We start from the raw sequence: 17,504 nt of genomic DNA on the forward strand, positions 1-17,504 counted from the left end.
TCCGGCTGCCACCGTCCACCCTCCCACTGCGTGAGGGTGGCATGGCGCGGGGGGACGAGGGACGGGCAGCACTCCCCAGGTCACAGCCCGCTCGGGATGTTGGCTTGCTTTCTTTGCTGTTGACTTTCTTTTAAACTATGCTCGTCTCCTGCCTGCTGTCTGAGCTGGTCCAAAGCAAATGTTTCCTTCTTCACACGGCTGCCAAAGAGAGACCACTCTTGGAAAGAGGATGGCAGGAAGGAACAAAGACTGCACGGAATTTTTTTGACCCGTCTCCTCCACCTCTGCTTGAGTACTGCTGTCCTAGAAGCTACTGAGCAGACATTCCTCTTGGCTTTCGGGTTGTCCCTAACTCTTAGCCATTTGCCAGCGGTGCGTTAGGTCTCAGTGAGGACCCTCCATCCTCTGATGTCTCACAGGCTCCACGGGCAATCGCTGCCCGCTCCCAGGAGCCCTTCATGCAGGTCTCCAGCCTGCCTGGCCCCTTTCGCGGTGGGGCCATGGGGTGTGTGTGTGAAGGGAGCTCAGTGCTGCACGTCATGTGTTTCTGACAGCGCAGCGGCTTCGTTTCCGCGAATGCAGAGAAGAGTGATCATTGGAACCATATCCCAAATAATACAAGGATAATACATGTGGTTTTAAGGAAAATTCTCACTCTTCTAGTAAAAATGACACATTGATGCATGGAGTGCCTATTAGCAGAGACATTTTAGACACTGGAAATACAAACCTAGTGAAAATTTTAATGAAGTAGTGATATCTTGGTTGGTTGCTGGTGAGAGTCAAAAACAAAGACTGATGCTCCAGCACCTTCAGGTGCCTATTTGTAAACATGACTATCTGCCCTGTCTGAAGTTAGAAACACGTAATGATGAAAAGCAAATGCCTGCTACTTTGCTTCTACCCCAGACTATGGTCTCTCTGTAAAATCTTGGCGTTTCTGCATTTATAATTTTTATACATTTACATAAGTTAAATACACAACTACATTTCAAGTTCCATCTCTGACCTGCCTGTAAATTAATCTATCAGTATGTATAAATGTTTATTTAATATGGTGTACAGCAGCCTCTACTGGTGCATGTCTGCAGAGGAAAGCAATGTGTTATGTAGATAGCGGCACTACTTTTGCTCTTATTTATTTAAATAAACATTTTTCCTTCATTAACAGCTTAGCTATTTAAGTCAAATACAGATTTTTATAGCAAAAGTAATAAAAATTCTCAATATATGCTGGCAAAGTAGAATGAAACAAGTGGAATTCAAATTTAAAAAATCATTGTATACCTTCCATCAAATATTGTTTCCTCAGTCTACATGCTGTCAAATCAACAATATGCTTTTAAGTCTATTTATATATAAAGAACACAGGCTTCGCTTCCTGCGACAGATGCTTTGGGAACTTCGATCAAATCTGTTTCCAGACCACAACCTCACTACTACTCCTCTGTCTCGCCTTCCAGATCACCATTTTAAAAGCATCTTTAAATTTAACTGCTGAAAGGTGTAAATTCTTCTTTTTCAGTTCTGTCTTCACAGAGTTCTCATAAGCGTACCATATGGATGCTGAAGGCTGATTCCTAATTAGCAATGCCATCCATTATTCTGATTTTTACACTACATCTCCCAAATGTAATGTACACTTCTATTCTGAACATCCTTTTCATTTTGAAGTAGCAGAGAAAGATCATAGAATCATCGAATCTCTGGGTTGGAAGGGACCTTGAAGGTCACCTAGTCCAACCCCCCTGCAATGAGCAGGGACATCTTCAACTAGATCAGGTTGCTCAGAGCCCCGTCCAACCTGACCTGGAATGTTTCCAGGGATGGGGCATCTCCCACCTCTCTGGGCAACCTGTGCCAGAGTTTCACCACCCTCATTGTCAAAAATTTCTTCCTTCTATCTAGTCTAAATCTGCCCTCTTTTAGTTTAAAACCATTACGCCTTGTCCTATGGCATGTGCCCTTTGCATTCCGGTGGACACGTGCTCATGGTTTGTTACTGCTGACCATGCTTTATCCTAGCACTGCCCCTTCAGAAAGCTCTGACTTAGCTGAAACTACGCTGTGTAAAGTTACAGTATGCGGCACATCCATTCTGACTCTTAGGAAATAAAATTTGTGCTAGTCTGGCCCTCACAATTACTGAACCAGAAGCTTTTGTGAGCAGGACTTTTCCCTCATTAATACTAATGAAAATTCTAGTGTCTAAATAATATGTTTCATATTAAAATATTCTGCCTTTGCCTGATTAGGCTGCAAGGTATCATACAGAGGATGCAGGCAATATTTGCAAAAGAAGACTTCAAGGATTTGTTGGCAGCCTGGGAACAGTAAGTTACCGGAAGAAAACTGGTGACATGATACTGGATAATATTTTTTTTAGCAGACTCATCACATACATAACAACTAAAAGCACAGCAGAAACATCTGTATCAGTACTGCTTCAGATGATGTTATTTTAGCCCCAAGGATATGCAGGACTTTATTCATGAACCTGTATTTGCACACAAGGTAGAATCTCAACAAACTAATACATCTAGCTGAACCCGAGACTAGTGTATGTCATGCTACAGGGCGCAAAAAATAACTGTGTGTGCAATTTGCATTCTGCAAATTAGACTAGGCCAATTTAAAATGAAGCCACAAGAAATTTCCACTTCAAAGTTGTCAAACTCCCCCCCCCTAAAACAGGGCAAAACAAAACCTAAAACAACCTTCCAACAGTAAATTATACATTTAGGCCTAGCAAAACAGAAAAGACATTTAATGCCCCCACCAATTACAGCTATAAATTAATTATCTGTCCCTTTGTTTCCTAGTACTAATATCCAAATTATATTTGACAGATTATATTGAATGCTGCTACTGGCACACAAAAAGTTTTTAAATCTGTTCGCTTCTACTATACCTGCGTTGCTTAGCTCTGCTAGTTTTTCCACATTTTGCCCAAGACATTTTTATGGTATTGGCCAGACTTAAGCTGCTCTTAATATCCAGAGAAAAACATTAGAATTACTGAAGTCTGCAATAAATTTCTGAACTGCTTTTCTTACTGAAAAAGCACACTTTTTTCACTTGATTTATTACAATAAAAATCAAATGAAATCTCTAGGTATTCCTTAGATCAGACATATGCAATTTGTTATAAAAAGTCTACTTATCACACTTTTGCACTGCACTCTGTTGATGTAAGTGTAAAATCAACTCAGCCATGTTATTACTTGTTGTATATAGCCCACAATCTCACAGTGATCACACTAGTAGGTGGCTGAATTTTAGTGCTGGAGAGTGACAAATCTGTATATTAAAAACTAAATTTAATGTTCCCTTGGATACAAGCAATATAAAAACACAGCTACTCAACAGTTCATAACAGTCCCTGATAGAGGGTCTTATTTCTTTGCTCTGCTGCTTTCAGAACGGAATAAACTTTACTAATGAAGCATCAACCTCTGTGCTACTGCGAAAGAAACAATAAGCAATGAGACATTACTCATTGGTAGCAATGGTTACTCACTACTCGTTGGTACGCCAATGGCTACCTCTGCACAATTTAAGATAATGTACTTTCTCTTTTTTAGGAGTCTGAAGCAATGCATTTTGGGGTAGATAATAAATGCTGTTGGGAACTTGTGACAGTGACAGATTATAGAACAGGAAGCTGACTAAGGATGACATCTTGAGTCTTCTGCAGCTACGTTTACATACGTTCTTGGCCTACAGCAGTCCACCTCTCATCCACCTTTCTCTCTACTTGTCTACTTACTTATTCTAACACAGCAGATGTTTTTGTTTCTTTACACTTATATATTCCATCTTGGTTGACCACAGGATTTTATTCTATTCTTTTTTTCTTCTTTTTTCCACATAGATACATTCACTGATCTCTAAGAGCAGAACACAGACCTACCTGTTTGGAGTTTAGGTACAGCTTGACCGTCAGGTAACCATGGTAGCTATATTTTAATGTAAACTCCTTTTGTTTTAGCAAGGCTTTAAACATGGTCTCCTAAAGCATCCTTATACACAAGTTGGAACATTCTGTCTAGATAGGTGGACTACTACGTAGGTGAAAAACTGGATGGATGATCATGTTCAAAGGGTAGGGGTTATTGGTCTGTACTCTACTGGGTGACTCATTACCAGTGGAGTTCCTCAGGGGTCTAGCCTGGGACATACTCCGCTTCATATTTGTATTAATAACCTGGAGGAGGACACAGAATGGGCCCTCATCAAATTTGCAGATGCCAAAATGGGTGATGCAAGTGACTTGCTCAAGGGCAGAGCTTCCATTCAGAGAGACCTTGATATGCTACAGGCATGGGCTGGCAGAACTTTGTGAAATTTGATGAGGACAAATATGAAGCCCTACATCTGGGACAGACTAAGCTCCACAGCAGTACAGGCGGGGGACTGGCTGGCAGGGGAGCAGCCTGGATGAAAAGGACCTGAGGATCCAGGTGGACAGGGAGCATGAGCCCACAGCACATGCTGGCAGCAATGAAGGCTAACAGAAGACTGGGCTGTATCAGCAAGAGCCTAGCCTGCAGGTAGAGCAAAATTACTCTTCCCCTTTACTCAGCACTCCTTTAGACCCTGTGAGGAGTACTCTGTCCACAGTTGGCTCTGCAGTGCAACACAGAAGTTGATAAGCCAGAGCAAAGGCAGCAAAGGGCCTCAAAGATGACTAGGAGCTGAAGAACATGACCTGTGAGGAGAGGCTGAGGGAATTGGGCTGGGCTTGTCTAGCTCAGAGAAGAGATGGCTTCAAGGAGACCCAGCAGCACCCTTCTGATACTCGTTGGGAAGACAGAGGCCACCTCTTTACTAAGGTGCATGGTGAGAAGACAAGAGAAGACACAGTGGGAAGACAGGTTCCCAAAGTTGTCATCAACAACCTGCTCTGAATGTTAATCCTGCCGAGTGGGAGGCTGGACAAGATGATCTCCTGAGATCCCTTCCAATCTAAATGATTTTGTGATAAGCACTGCGCTAATCAGCAGTCCCCAGTTTTACCCAGACAAAAATAAAGAAAACAACTTACCAACCAAAACTACAAGCCTGTATTTGTCATGAGGTTGTCGTCTATATTTTGCAACTTCTTCGTATGTTGGGATATCTGCTGTATCATACTGATCACTCTTCTTGCACTCATACATAGATTTGTTTGTTTTTTTATCTTTTCTGCTAAGACGAAAGCTCCTTCTAAAACCAGCTGCAATAAGAACAGGATTTTTTTCAAAGTAAGAAAATAAGTCTTCTCAAAGTATTTGAAAATGTCTCATCCAAACAGTTGAGAATTGGCGCATGGAATAAAAAAATGGATTATATGTTTAATAAGCCAGGTCATAAGAATGATATTTGCCCGCAGTTTTAAACTATGTCAGGTGCCTATTTAAACTGCAGAATTAAGATTACCAGTGGCAACAAGGAGCTGTAAAATATAATTACAATAAGTTGTTAACAGATTTAGATAATTTCAGTGTCTTATACATTAGTATATCTACACAAGGAAATTCATGCAAGCTAGACTCTCATACCATACTTAATGCATTTCTATTAAATCACCATGGCACACATATCAAATACAACATACGGTAGAAATACATCTGGTGGTTGAAAGGGTTAATGAGAATTAACTCCTTGAACAATTTTTTTGTGCTCAGCTCTATGCTGATAGCATACAAAAAGTGCACAAAGACAAAGATGTTTAAAACCAAACACTGTTAGTTAAATTCCAAAACACTATGAAACATCTTAGGTAAGAGAGTACCCATATAATGGATATCGTAACATGAAATTAAAAAATAATATTAAATTAATATAAATGAAAATTACATTTTCATTTACAGTTGCATCCACAGTGCGACATCTACAGTGCCTATCTAGAAGACTGGAAATTTCACATAGCTTTTAAGTACTCTCAAAGGAGGTAACAATAGGCATTTTCAGGCGAAACAGCACAAAAAAACCCCTTCTACACTATATGTTAGGAACCAATTTACTCCTCTGTGAATGATTACCTTACAGTTTTTCAAATAAATCCTTTACATTGCATTGTATTACATTTTATTGGTATCTCTATGGCACTGCTTTTGCTCTAGAAGGAACTACAGGAAGGACTGCAAAGCTTACTTCATTATTTGGGGGTAATAAAGTAAAACACAAACTACACTTTAAATACTGGAAAAATCCCAACACCCTTTTTTTTGGCCAGAACATTTCATAGGACAGTAAACACGCGTAAACTTTTGGTGACCCCAGATTTTTCAGCAATATGTTTTCATAAACTTGTAAAAGCACTTATGTTTAGGTGTTTGAGAAGTAATCACGTTACAATTTTTTCTTCAAAGGTAGTATCTGGCAAATTCAAGACTCAGTTCTGCAAATATTTAGAACCAGATCTGAAGTGAAATCCTATGAGGCTTAGTTACAGGCTTAGCATCTTACATATACACAGTTCCACTTAGCATAAATCTTTGCAGAACCTGGATCATGGAGGATGTTAAGCAAGTTATTTTATTGATGTGAGCCCCTATAACTATGGCAATTCACAACACATGCACACACACAAAAAGAGAAGATTTATTTGAGAATACAGTGATGTCAACCTATTCATATTCAAAATATGAATAAGTAAAATGAAAATTGGTGAAAGAAGAGCTAGACAGGTATATAAAGAAAGGTTAAAAGTAACATTAGCAATACAGACACATGAATTGGGTCACAAGTTTCCTGAAGGCAAACCTTAAAGGCTCCAGGTTAAAAAAAAAAAAAAAAAAAAAAAAAAAATCAGTTGCCCTAAAAGCAAGCTGAAAATTGTTCTGATTTTTTTTTTTTTTTTTACATAATCTTTTTATGGAAAGGAAAAAAAGAAGGAAAGAAATAATTCTTCCCATTTGCTACTAAATGATTTTCAGAATAAAGACCTTTGTCACAAAAACTAGAATCCACATATCTGGAAAAGGTAAAAAGTAAGGGTAGAGATCAAATGAAGCTAAGCCAGTCATCTCCATTGCTGTTTGGTGTTGATCTTACAAATACCTCCGTGCCTCTGATTAACTGTATCATAGCGTGATTACCAACAGCTTCTTAACCTCGGTTTACATGTCAACCTGTGCAATCTTTAGGAAAAATATCCTCTCTGCAAAATCTTCCTGTCAATTCAATCTCTGCTGTTAGGTTTTAGTAAGACCATTTGTAACTTGTTTCTCTTTTCTCCATCCATGTTATTCAGATTTCATTACCAGACTACCAGGTGGTGGGTTAAAGAATTTTCATTCCTTCTCTTAAACAAGAAAAAAAGTTTTTTTTTGTTTTTGTTTTTTTTGTTTGTTTGTTTGTTTTGTTTTGTTTTGTTTTTTTTTTAATTGGAAAGGAGAAAATCTTTCCGTGCTGTCTTCAGGCTCATTTGTCCTTTGTCACTTTTACAGGCTGCATATAAAGCATCACAAAGACTGGGGTGATACGGTTCCACTGCTAACATGGGTTTCCTTGATTAAAACATCCAATATTTCTGTGACTGAACTCACTGGTAAAGTTAAAATAGTAATATTGTCCTGTATTTTAAGAAGGTTCAACAGAAAGTTCACCTAGGACTTAGACATTACAGAAAAGCTATTATATTAATTAAAAAGAACAAACAAACATGGGAGCCAGAGGTAACAAAGCAGATTTCCAGTAGGTCTGATTTCTTTGCAGTGTGCTGGTAAAGATGCTCTGTAAAACTACTGAATATTACAAACCTGTGATATGCTGATCGCTTTATCACTTTAAGACTATTGTCAATTTGAAAGTTGTTTTAAATGTTTCTCAAAGCACATCCAAATAGCCCTATACAGAAGCACAAGCAAGCTTGCGTTAAGCAGCTTTTAAAACCGAGGAAAAGGTACAGTACAGAGAGAAAGGATGAGACTGTTTCAAAAATATCCCACATTTTTATGATACTGCTACTGCATTCCTGGAAACATGATTCTCCCTCTCTCACATCTGCCATTATATATCCTCACATATGTGGCTTAACTTTACTACCTCCAGAAGTTATTTTATAAAAAAAGTTAATAAATATTTTTTATTGAACTCTGCATTTATAATTGCATTATAAGTTGGGCAGCTATGACTGTGCAAAAAGATTAAACTGCCTTGAAACATCATCATATTTGCAAGGAATAAAAACATTTATGAACAAGCAAAAAATAATCTGCTAATGTTTTCCTATGTTACAGTATAGGAAAGATAAAAACAAACTTCGTATATTTAAATTAACAATAGACCATTATTAAAAACATAGTGAAAATCACTATGGAAAAACAAAACCAATACTGATATGCAATAGAAAAATAAAGTTTCTACAAAATGACTAAGCTTAAAAGTAAATTTCTATAAAGAACAAAGGGAAAAAGCATTGCTTGCCCAGAATATTTGATAATATAAGCCTCACTGAATATGAAAGGAGCTGCAGGCTACAGTGTCTGGAATATGGATATCAGCAGAGATTAACCTTAGTTGCCAAGTATGCAGACTATAAAATAAAAGGGGAAAATTCCATCACTAAAGCAACATAAAATTATGACCATTGAGAAGCTTGCACCAGCTCACTGGGTTCAGCTACATGACTAGAAGCTTACTGAACATGTAAACCCATAAACTACTGCGGAATGTAACAGGTTCGGTGAAATAAGAGCAGCCGCTGGGAAGAAAATATGAAGAACAAATGTTCTCAAACTACAAACGTCTCCAAACCTTATAACAGTTCTCAACATGAAATAAAAATCAAAAGCTGCTACTCATAAACTTAATTAAGGCCCAGCAACAATCCAAGAGAAACTACTTACATCGCTAAGAAAAAGAATGAAAAAAACCTTAGCAGAAATGTGTGATTCTTCTTTTAAACCACTAGCAATATATACATTTGGTCATCTCAGAACAACATATTTACACTTCATAGAATCATAGAATAGTTTGGGTTGGAAGGGACCTGTAAAAACCATTGAGTCCAACCCCCCTGCAGTGAGCAGGGACATCTTCAACTAGATCAGGGTTGCTCAGAGCCCCGTCCAACCTGACCTGGAGCGTTTCCAGGGATGGGGCATCTCCCACCTCTCGGGGCAACCTGTGCCAGTGGTTCACCACCCTCATTGTCAAAAATTTCTTCCTTACATCTAGTCAAAATCTACGCTCTTTCAGTTTAAAACCATTACTCCTTGTCCTTTTGCAACAGGCCCTGCTAAAAAGTCTGTCCCCATCTTTCTCAAAAGCCCCCTTGAAGTCTCGGAAGGCTGCAATAAGGTCTCCCTGGAGCCTTCTCTTGTCCAGGCTGAGCAACCCCAACTCTCTCAGCCTGTCCTCACAGGACATTTACATAACGAAATCCACTTTCACCTCACACTGAAATCCAAGCTGAAAACAGGCAACACATGAACCTGTCTTCCCTAAAATATTTTAAAAGGATGCTTGATGTAAAAAGCTGTGCTTATTTAGATTTTATTACATAATTCTCAAGAAGAGTGAACAAAAGATTGCGACTATGTTCTCTGAATTTATATCCAAATACATTCACGACAGTAGAAAGTTAATTTCTCAAATTGAGAGAAATTGCACTAACAGTGCAGTTATTTAAATTCACCTATACTTCATGAATTCACCAGTAAAGCTCCAGAATGCTATAAGGCACTTACACATGCTTTTATTCATCTTCATTAATTAAAACAAGTGCTTAAGTATGTGTTTAAATTATGTATATTCTTTGCTGAATTTAGTCTACAGACTTACAGAACTTAGAGTGAACAAATGCTGTTTTATTTCTGAATGCATTTACAGGTACTTTTTGTATTCATATTTCTGACAAAAGCAAGTTTGGTACCATTACCTAGGTCTGTATAAATACAGTATTTTTACTAGATATTTCTGGATTTCCCCCCCCCCCCCAAATATTGGGATTTTTTTATACTGGCTCATATACCAAGTATTTCTATTGTTACACAGGAACTGCACAAACACAGAGCAGACTTCTTACTCTGCTTGCTTCTGGACTGATTCCCAGCTTGCACATTTAGACAGGGTTAATAAAAATTTAGATTATGTCTGGATTTTTAAGACAAAATTGAGAATAGTAAACAGATGATATTCATCTATATTTACTGTACGTTCATAAAGATTCAAGTAATGTAACTAGACTTTACGCTTGGCAAAAGCAAACTCCTAATGTTCTCCCCAGCAATTCCTCAGGAAATTACTGCAGAAACATACAATACTATACTGTAACTTAAATATTAGAATTTGCTGAAAAATCATGAGATTTATCTGAGTCACTTTAGAGGGGAAGATTAAAAATTAATAGTAGCAGAACCTTGGACATAAAAGATCTGACCCCAAACGGTACAGACATTCTGTTTCCTGAAAGCTGCCTCTTCTGTTGCTCTTCATGACCACCTCATGTGTGTCTAAAGCACATATCCTTTCAGAGAGTGTCAGATGCTCACAGAATACCCTGGTACACAAATTGAAACGCCGGCAAATACAGAGCCCTAAATCCGTAACAAGCCATAAAACAAACTGAAAATTGATTAATTGATATTAGACTTCTTGTAGTTCACTTGAGCTGGTAACACTATCAAAAGCAGCATGAAACATGACTTACTCTTTTTGGTTTCACGTAGTAACTGGTGTATCTATACTTTCAAAAGTTTTTCTAGAACTTATGACACACAAACGGTTTACTATACTTCAACTTACCTTGTACTAACTCTCCATATGTGTGAATACATACAAGGTTATACAGGTAAACTCCTTCATCAATGGTTAAGCTAATTCAGACTACCTTGGTCTTGTAACAGGTTACAACATATAGACAGGCAGTTACTCAGGTGTCTCTGAAACATCCCACACTTGGTGTGACCCAAGCCCTTCAGTGACAATGTTTTAGATTTTTTTTTCAGTGTAGCATGTTTAATCAAGACTTTACGTTATAATAATGAAGAGACTTGCCTAGAAATTCTTAGTTACTTAGTAATCAAGGAGTGCCATAAAGGTCTATCATCTTTCAAAAACATGCACATTCGGAAAAATTGAGATGCTCAGGATTCATTCCAAAACTGCAAAACACAGGTGGACATTCAGAATAAGCTGTTTTCAAAAATCAGGCATATTTGTTTTCCCACTCTCCTAAAAAGCAACAGGCAGGAAAAAAGAAGTACCTTTGAAGGCCTTCACTACCCTTGGGATTGAAGGAATATATACTCAGACCAGTGGAAAACAAAGAGGCCCTTCCTGAGCAGGAAGGTAGACTGCAGAAGTTAGATATGGTATTGGCTACCAAACAGAGGGTTTATAAAGTGTCTGCGCCTAGGACTCCTTTACCTTACAGAGTATCTGAGTTTTCTACCTTGCACAGCACATAGGTAAGAGTTTTGTGTCCTCCCTACAGCTGGTCAGCAAGTTTTGGTCAGATTATTACACTTTAGGCAGTGGCATTTGTCCTGCCCAGGAAGTTATTCCACAGCAGTTTGTTCCCTGAGAAAATATAATTTAGGAGAAAAGCAAGCCTAAATGTGTCTGAATAGGATTGGGCTCTAACAGGAGACACAAGCGCATGAGACATTCTCAATTACAAAATCACTGTGTCCTGTTACCATATGCAAAAGAATGACATCATCTTTCAAAAGCCTACTTGCTTGATCTTGAAAGGATAATTTCTAATGAATGATTCTTAGTGAAGAGGTCCAAGGAACCTCTGTTTTCTCAACCAAATAGCTAGCTATTCACAATCGGTGAATATGCTTGTGTCCTTACCCCAAAACTGGTCCTAACCTTATACAAGTCTTTTTCTCCCTGTTGTTCTGTCTTCTAGGTCTCCTCTCCGACACCTCACTTCCAACAGCACAGACCCATCATGAGTAGGCAGAAGGTCCCATTTCTGGACTAATGGCAGCACTCCGCTGCGTGGAAGCTGTCAAGAGATAAACCAGTGCCTGCACGGTACAGTAATTCTCCAAAAGTTTTTGTAAAGTTTTGCCTAAGTAAACTACACCCCGTCTTCATTTTTTGTTCTTTGCATCTGGCACAACAGTAGCTTCTTTCACAAGACATTTCGTTCCTAGATGACCGAGCCTTTTTGGTAACTGTAGACCAAAACGTTTCACTGAAAGGGCTACAGCACCAAGAAAAGGTGGATTCTATTTTGCCACCTTCATTCTCAAATAAAGCAGCAGCCCACTAAGATCTGATTGCAAAACTGTGATAGTCTCGTCTTGAGAATTGATGCACTCTGTATTTGCAGACAGAAAGAAAAGATAGCAGGGGGAAGGGTCTTTTCTGTTTCAAAGAGAAAATTTGATAAGGAAAATGCACTTCATCTGGAATCACATCCAAAGTATCATTTTCCAAGCATACTTCAATCTCTCAATCCAATTGCAATTCAACATTAATTTAGTTGATTACCTAACAAACGAAGGAAGTTTATTTTCAGCATGATCAGGTGACTACGAGTTCCATGAATACCTGATGAAATTATACCACACTAAGGTTTTGGAAAAGGGTCAAAGTTCTCTCAGTTATATAGCTTGTGTGTTCGTAGTTTATATTCCACATTTAATAACAGTATACTGCAGTATGAAAACCATCTTAATTTACAGTACTGGTCTAAGGTGTTTCAGTGAGCCCAGTGACTTGGATGTACTAAAGCACTTTGACAAGTTTCTTCCCATTCCTCTTGGAGTAGGAGGATGAAAGCCTTGGGAAAAGGGCTGGTTGCCACAAAATCCTCTCCAGCCAGCCTTCAGCTGGCAGGAATTCTGGACAGTTTCAACTAAAATATTTTTACATAGCTTTTAAAATGGCACAAATTAAAAAGTTGAAACATATCATGGAACATTCACCTTTTTTAAATGTTACTTTTGTTTGAAATTTGGAATCTTGAAGCTGAAGCCAAAGGATTCCTTCCTCTCCTCTCCCCCCCTCCCCGCAATGATACGTTGAGCTCAGACTAGCTTTAAAGCTAAATTTAAGCTATTGAGTTATTATGACTTATTTTATTTTGCAATATGGAAAAAGAACCGGTGCCTGAAAATTTGCTTTGTACTCTCACTGAATCCTCTCCAAATTGTTAGACAGACATGTACAAAGAAAGAAAGTGTACGCAAAACATGGATAAAACCTTGACAGTGTGTCTTCAAAAACTTACTCAAACTTGTCACGATACAGTAACCTTCTTGCTTCATTAAACGCGTTGCTCACTTAATGTACTTTAAAAGTAAATTTTTTTCCCAAATTTATAGATATATTTTGACTTAAAAATCAAACCAGTATTTTAGTAGCTTATGTTTACCAGATAAAGGCATACACTACATAAATCCTTTATGTCAAATCCAATGAGCCATTTTAAAAACCTTAATATTCATGCTTTTCTCATGCAGAGTAAGGATATTTGTATGCAGATTACCCCCAAAAGCTAAGTGGACACAGTAGTTCCAGGGTAAAGAAGCTGAAAGAAAGGAAGAAATTGTCTTTTGTAACCAATTGCTCACCTAGATAGGATCCACTGTTGTGACCAGCACATTCAGCATCTTCTGGACGAAGGGTAAAAGCATACAGAATAAGAGCCAAGAAATAAAGCAGAATAGTTAGAAGCCCAGCAAAAAATACAGAAGAAATTACTTAAAAAAGACAACTGTACAAAGCATAGCATTAAAAAGCCTTCAATAAGCCATTTTCTTAAAAACATAAAACAACATTTATTGTTTTATATTTTATCTCAAGATATTCTGGAATTTTGCAGCATGCACACTGATCTTTTTACCTTTTCAAGCAAAAATTGTGATGACAGCAAACAATCTAAAAAGAATTCTAACACTGCATTATTCACACTTTGTAAGTTAATAGAAAATACGAAAAAGAAAGCAAAACTTATTTCATGTAAATCAAGCTTTTTTCATAAATTATACACTATCAGACTTTAGCTTTAAGTTTTGGCTCACTGGATTAGACAGAAAGGTTTTTGATCAAAAACACATCCTCTCATTTGATATAAAATAGCTATAATGTATATTTTTACATGCCAGAGGCCTTTTGATCAAAAATATGAGCTACAATTTCTAATGCCTTTATAAACAAAGGCCTCTTAAGCTAAAAAAAATAAAATACATGAGATCAGCTGCTATTACTTTAACATATGCTGCAAGCGTAACAGTAACCAGCTACACTCGGAGGGAAAACAGTAAAGATGATACTACATGGATGAACTTTCTAGCATCTCAGAGAAATACTTTGTCAGTATTAATTAGAAACGCAAGACTTCCCATGGCCATGTAATTAAGTTGGAACAATCTCTTTCCAACCCAGCCCACCGAAGTTCTACTAATATTATTTTATGATACTATTTTTCTATTCATATCTTCCAAAAGTTCAAGAAAGAGAGAGAATGCAGTTTAAAACGATAGTCCAAATTACTGGTCTTTACACGAAGCCATATTCTAGCATTTTTATCTACTTTAAAAAAATGATTCAGTGTATTTGGTGGCAATATAGAAGCATTGTATATATAACATCTCTTAGAAAAGTTGGACTATATTCAATTTAATTCTAAACACATGTTCTCTAAATAAAATTATTGGGCTATGCAGGGAAACTTTTGTACATGTACCTTCAATTTCCTCTGAGAAGCACAAAGGGAAAATAGGAAAGGAAATCATTAAACAGAGTGAAAACATAACTTAAGAAAGAAAAGTTAAATTGAAGAAGAAAAATGCACCTACCACACTCAACCGCTTCCTCATCTTAGAACAGCCAAGAAAACAAAGTATTATTGTTTAATACTTCATAAATAGGAAAAAAATTAGCTATGTAAGCTACTTTAAAATCCTTTTGATGGCACCCATTATATTGAGGCATATACCAACGTACTGGCACTGAGTTTAACTTACATGTTTAACTACACTCAGTTAGAAAAGAACATAGAAAGACATTGAAATATTATGTGCACTTTAAATTTCCTATATTAGATTCTTCCACTATTTATTTGGTAGCAGTGACCTTACCCAGTTGTCATGGAAGATCTCTTTGGTATTAAATGCAAAGCTTGTTAACTCCATTTAATCAGTCTTAACATAGAATTTCTAAGAATCACTACCACGAATATGATCTCAGTATTTTTCTGCAGTTACAGTAACAGCTGCTACTTCCCTTGGAGCTGGGTTTTAGAGGGGTTTTGGGGGTTTTTTTTGAATGTCTATAGTTGTAGCTGAAAAAATGCTGAAAGAATTTATATACTCTTGTCATTTTTTCTCTGACTCTATCCTAATAGAATAGATCTACTGAAGATGTTCTGCTTACCTATAGTAAGTCAATAAATTTCTGCCTCCTTGGTAGTGGAAAACATATAGCTTTACAATCATCTTTGGGCTTTTATAGAAATGCAAGATAAATAAAATGGATTTTTGTTCACAAAGGTATTATATACTAACGTCTCGATTTACGTAGAGGTTTAACAATCTACACCTCATTCAAATTTCCTTCGGAATTTGGATAAATATCCTAAAATATAAATATTTCAAAGAGTTTCCACAAAGCATGTCTTTCCTCAGAATGCGAAAAAATTATTCAAGAGTTTTTTTACAATCTTTCATACATAACTGATGTACCAAACAAAGGCTAGGTCAAAACTCTCCTGCCTATCTGACCACACGGAATTTTTTCCCATTTCGTGTCATGAAATGGATATGAAAGTCTTTTCTGCCAGGGGAAGAATACTGTTTTGCAGAATCATTTCTTGGTACCTTTTTTCTTGAGGACTTATGTTTTAAAATATTCATTTGGAAGACTTCTCTCAATCCTATTTAAAGTTATTTCTACACTTGCAGTGACCATATGGTTTTAGTAGGCTGGAAAGTCCTCTAAGGTCAGCACTGCTTGGCTGACCACATCTGGTGCCTTAAAAGACTGCCGACACTTTTGTGAGTTGAGAGTGAAAGTTGGATCCTTTTTCCTCTCCTGACCTTAAAAGCTCCTAGTTCTTGAAGTGACAAATGCCCTAAAGTTGGACCTAGGATGGCAGGCAGGCTTACAGGTACTATTTCTTTCTCCTTCTCTGTGCTGAGCGACCTCTTACACTTCCTGATACGTATGACAAGTTTTTCTCTATTTCCACTTCCATGACTTTCAATAGGCTGTAATGTATCTCCTGAAAACAAGTCACTAATGCTCAAACCCAGTTCGCATCAATGCATCTAAAAAGTCTCCTGAATTCAAGAAAGTTATTTGACTTAACTAGTGACCGTGCATTTTAAAGTATTCCGTTTGGTATTTTATCACTGGAAACAGACATGTCCTCATTTGTGAATGTGAAAGACTGGACCAGGAGAAAAAGAGGTCTGTACGTACACACAGGTGGACACTCCCTCAACCCTGACCACTGCAAACCTTCAGAGGGGACCTGCAAGTGTGGGAGATGGTGGAGCTATAGCAGCAGGGCTGAGACCAGCTGAAGGAAACACAAGCTTCTGGGCTACCCCTGCTAGGAAAGGGAATGGTCTTATCCATAATTCAAAGACGTCAGAATGTCTACAAGCTGAGGTTTAATGCTGAGATAAAGTGAGGGAGTTCTGAACTTTCCGTGGTTTGTTAAGTCTTCCTTCTTAATACCGCTCTTGGCTTTCTTGGGCTGATTGAAGATAACAGTCTATAATGAAAAGACGTGGGAAATCAGTGTGTCTTTGTAGCTAGGAGACAGTCATCAACATGTAGCTCCCAATTTGAACTTTTTCAGGAATTTTACCAGGGCTACTGCCTGTCCCTAGTAAAGCCAGAGATTTGCCAGGAAACCATGTATTGTCATTCACCACTAATTCAGCTCTGTGTTTTTGAAGCAGTTGTACGCATGCAGCAGGTAGGTGCAGATAAATGCCTGAAGTTCCAGAATTTAGAGACGTGGAAAATTGGGGTAGATCTCAGGCCAATACAGTTTCACTAAATTGAAGTGGGGTGAGAAAGGAAATAGAGATGTTTATCTGGAAGGAACAAATAAGAGACTAAAAAAGGACAGAGACTAAAGAGGAGGAAATCTCATGGGAAGTAGGAAAATAAAAGCAGTGACAAAATGGAAAAAAACCCACAACATAAGGCAACATGGAGCAAATAAAACACTGAGAAAAGAAGAAATATGATCAATGAAATGTAGTGTGGTAAGAAGGGAAAAGAAGTTACAAAGAAAATACTCATGGAACAGGCTTATGAAACAGCAAGAAAGCAGTACCACACGTAAATGGGAAAAAAGAAATAGGAAACACAAGCGCAATGGAAGCTTAGGAAGTAGGTGTTTTTATTCATTTTAGAAAGAAGAGCCAATACGCTAAACTATAACAATCAAAACAGTATCACATACACTGTATTTTTGTATGTATTTTAACTGAAATGTAGTCAGATTTGGTTTTGGAGGCCTTCCCTAAATTATATTTCTTATGAAGCTCAAAACCAGTGCCTCTCCAGGACCTTCTTCAACTCTTTGGAAC

General features: G+C 37.6%; 1 protein-coding gene across 1 annotated transcript in view; it reads right to left on the reverse strand.

Moving 5' to 3' along the window:
* Positions 1-5,047: 5,047 nt before the first annotated feature.
* LOC104616143 (MAGUK p55 subfamily member 7-like) overlaps positions 5,048-17,504 on the reverse strand; it is a gene marked incomplete at its 3' end in the record, with an annotated part of 40,426 nt that continues 27,969 nt past the window's right edge. Inside the window, exon 8 of the mRNA XM_010297094.1 lies at positions 5,048-5,218. Coding sequence (XP_010295396.1) covers positions 5,048-5,218 — 171 coding nt within the window. The remainder of the gene's footprint in view (positions 5,219-17,504) is intronic.

This window comes from Phaethon lepturus, unplaced genomic scaffold, assembly GCF_000687285.1.
Source record: "Phaethon lepturus isolate BGI_N335 unplaced genomic scaffold, ASM68728v1 scaffold2311, whole genome shotgun sequence".
NCBI lineage: Eukaryota > Metazoa > Chordata > Aves > Phaethontiformes > Phaethontidae > Phaethon > Phaethon lepturus.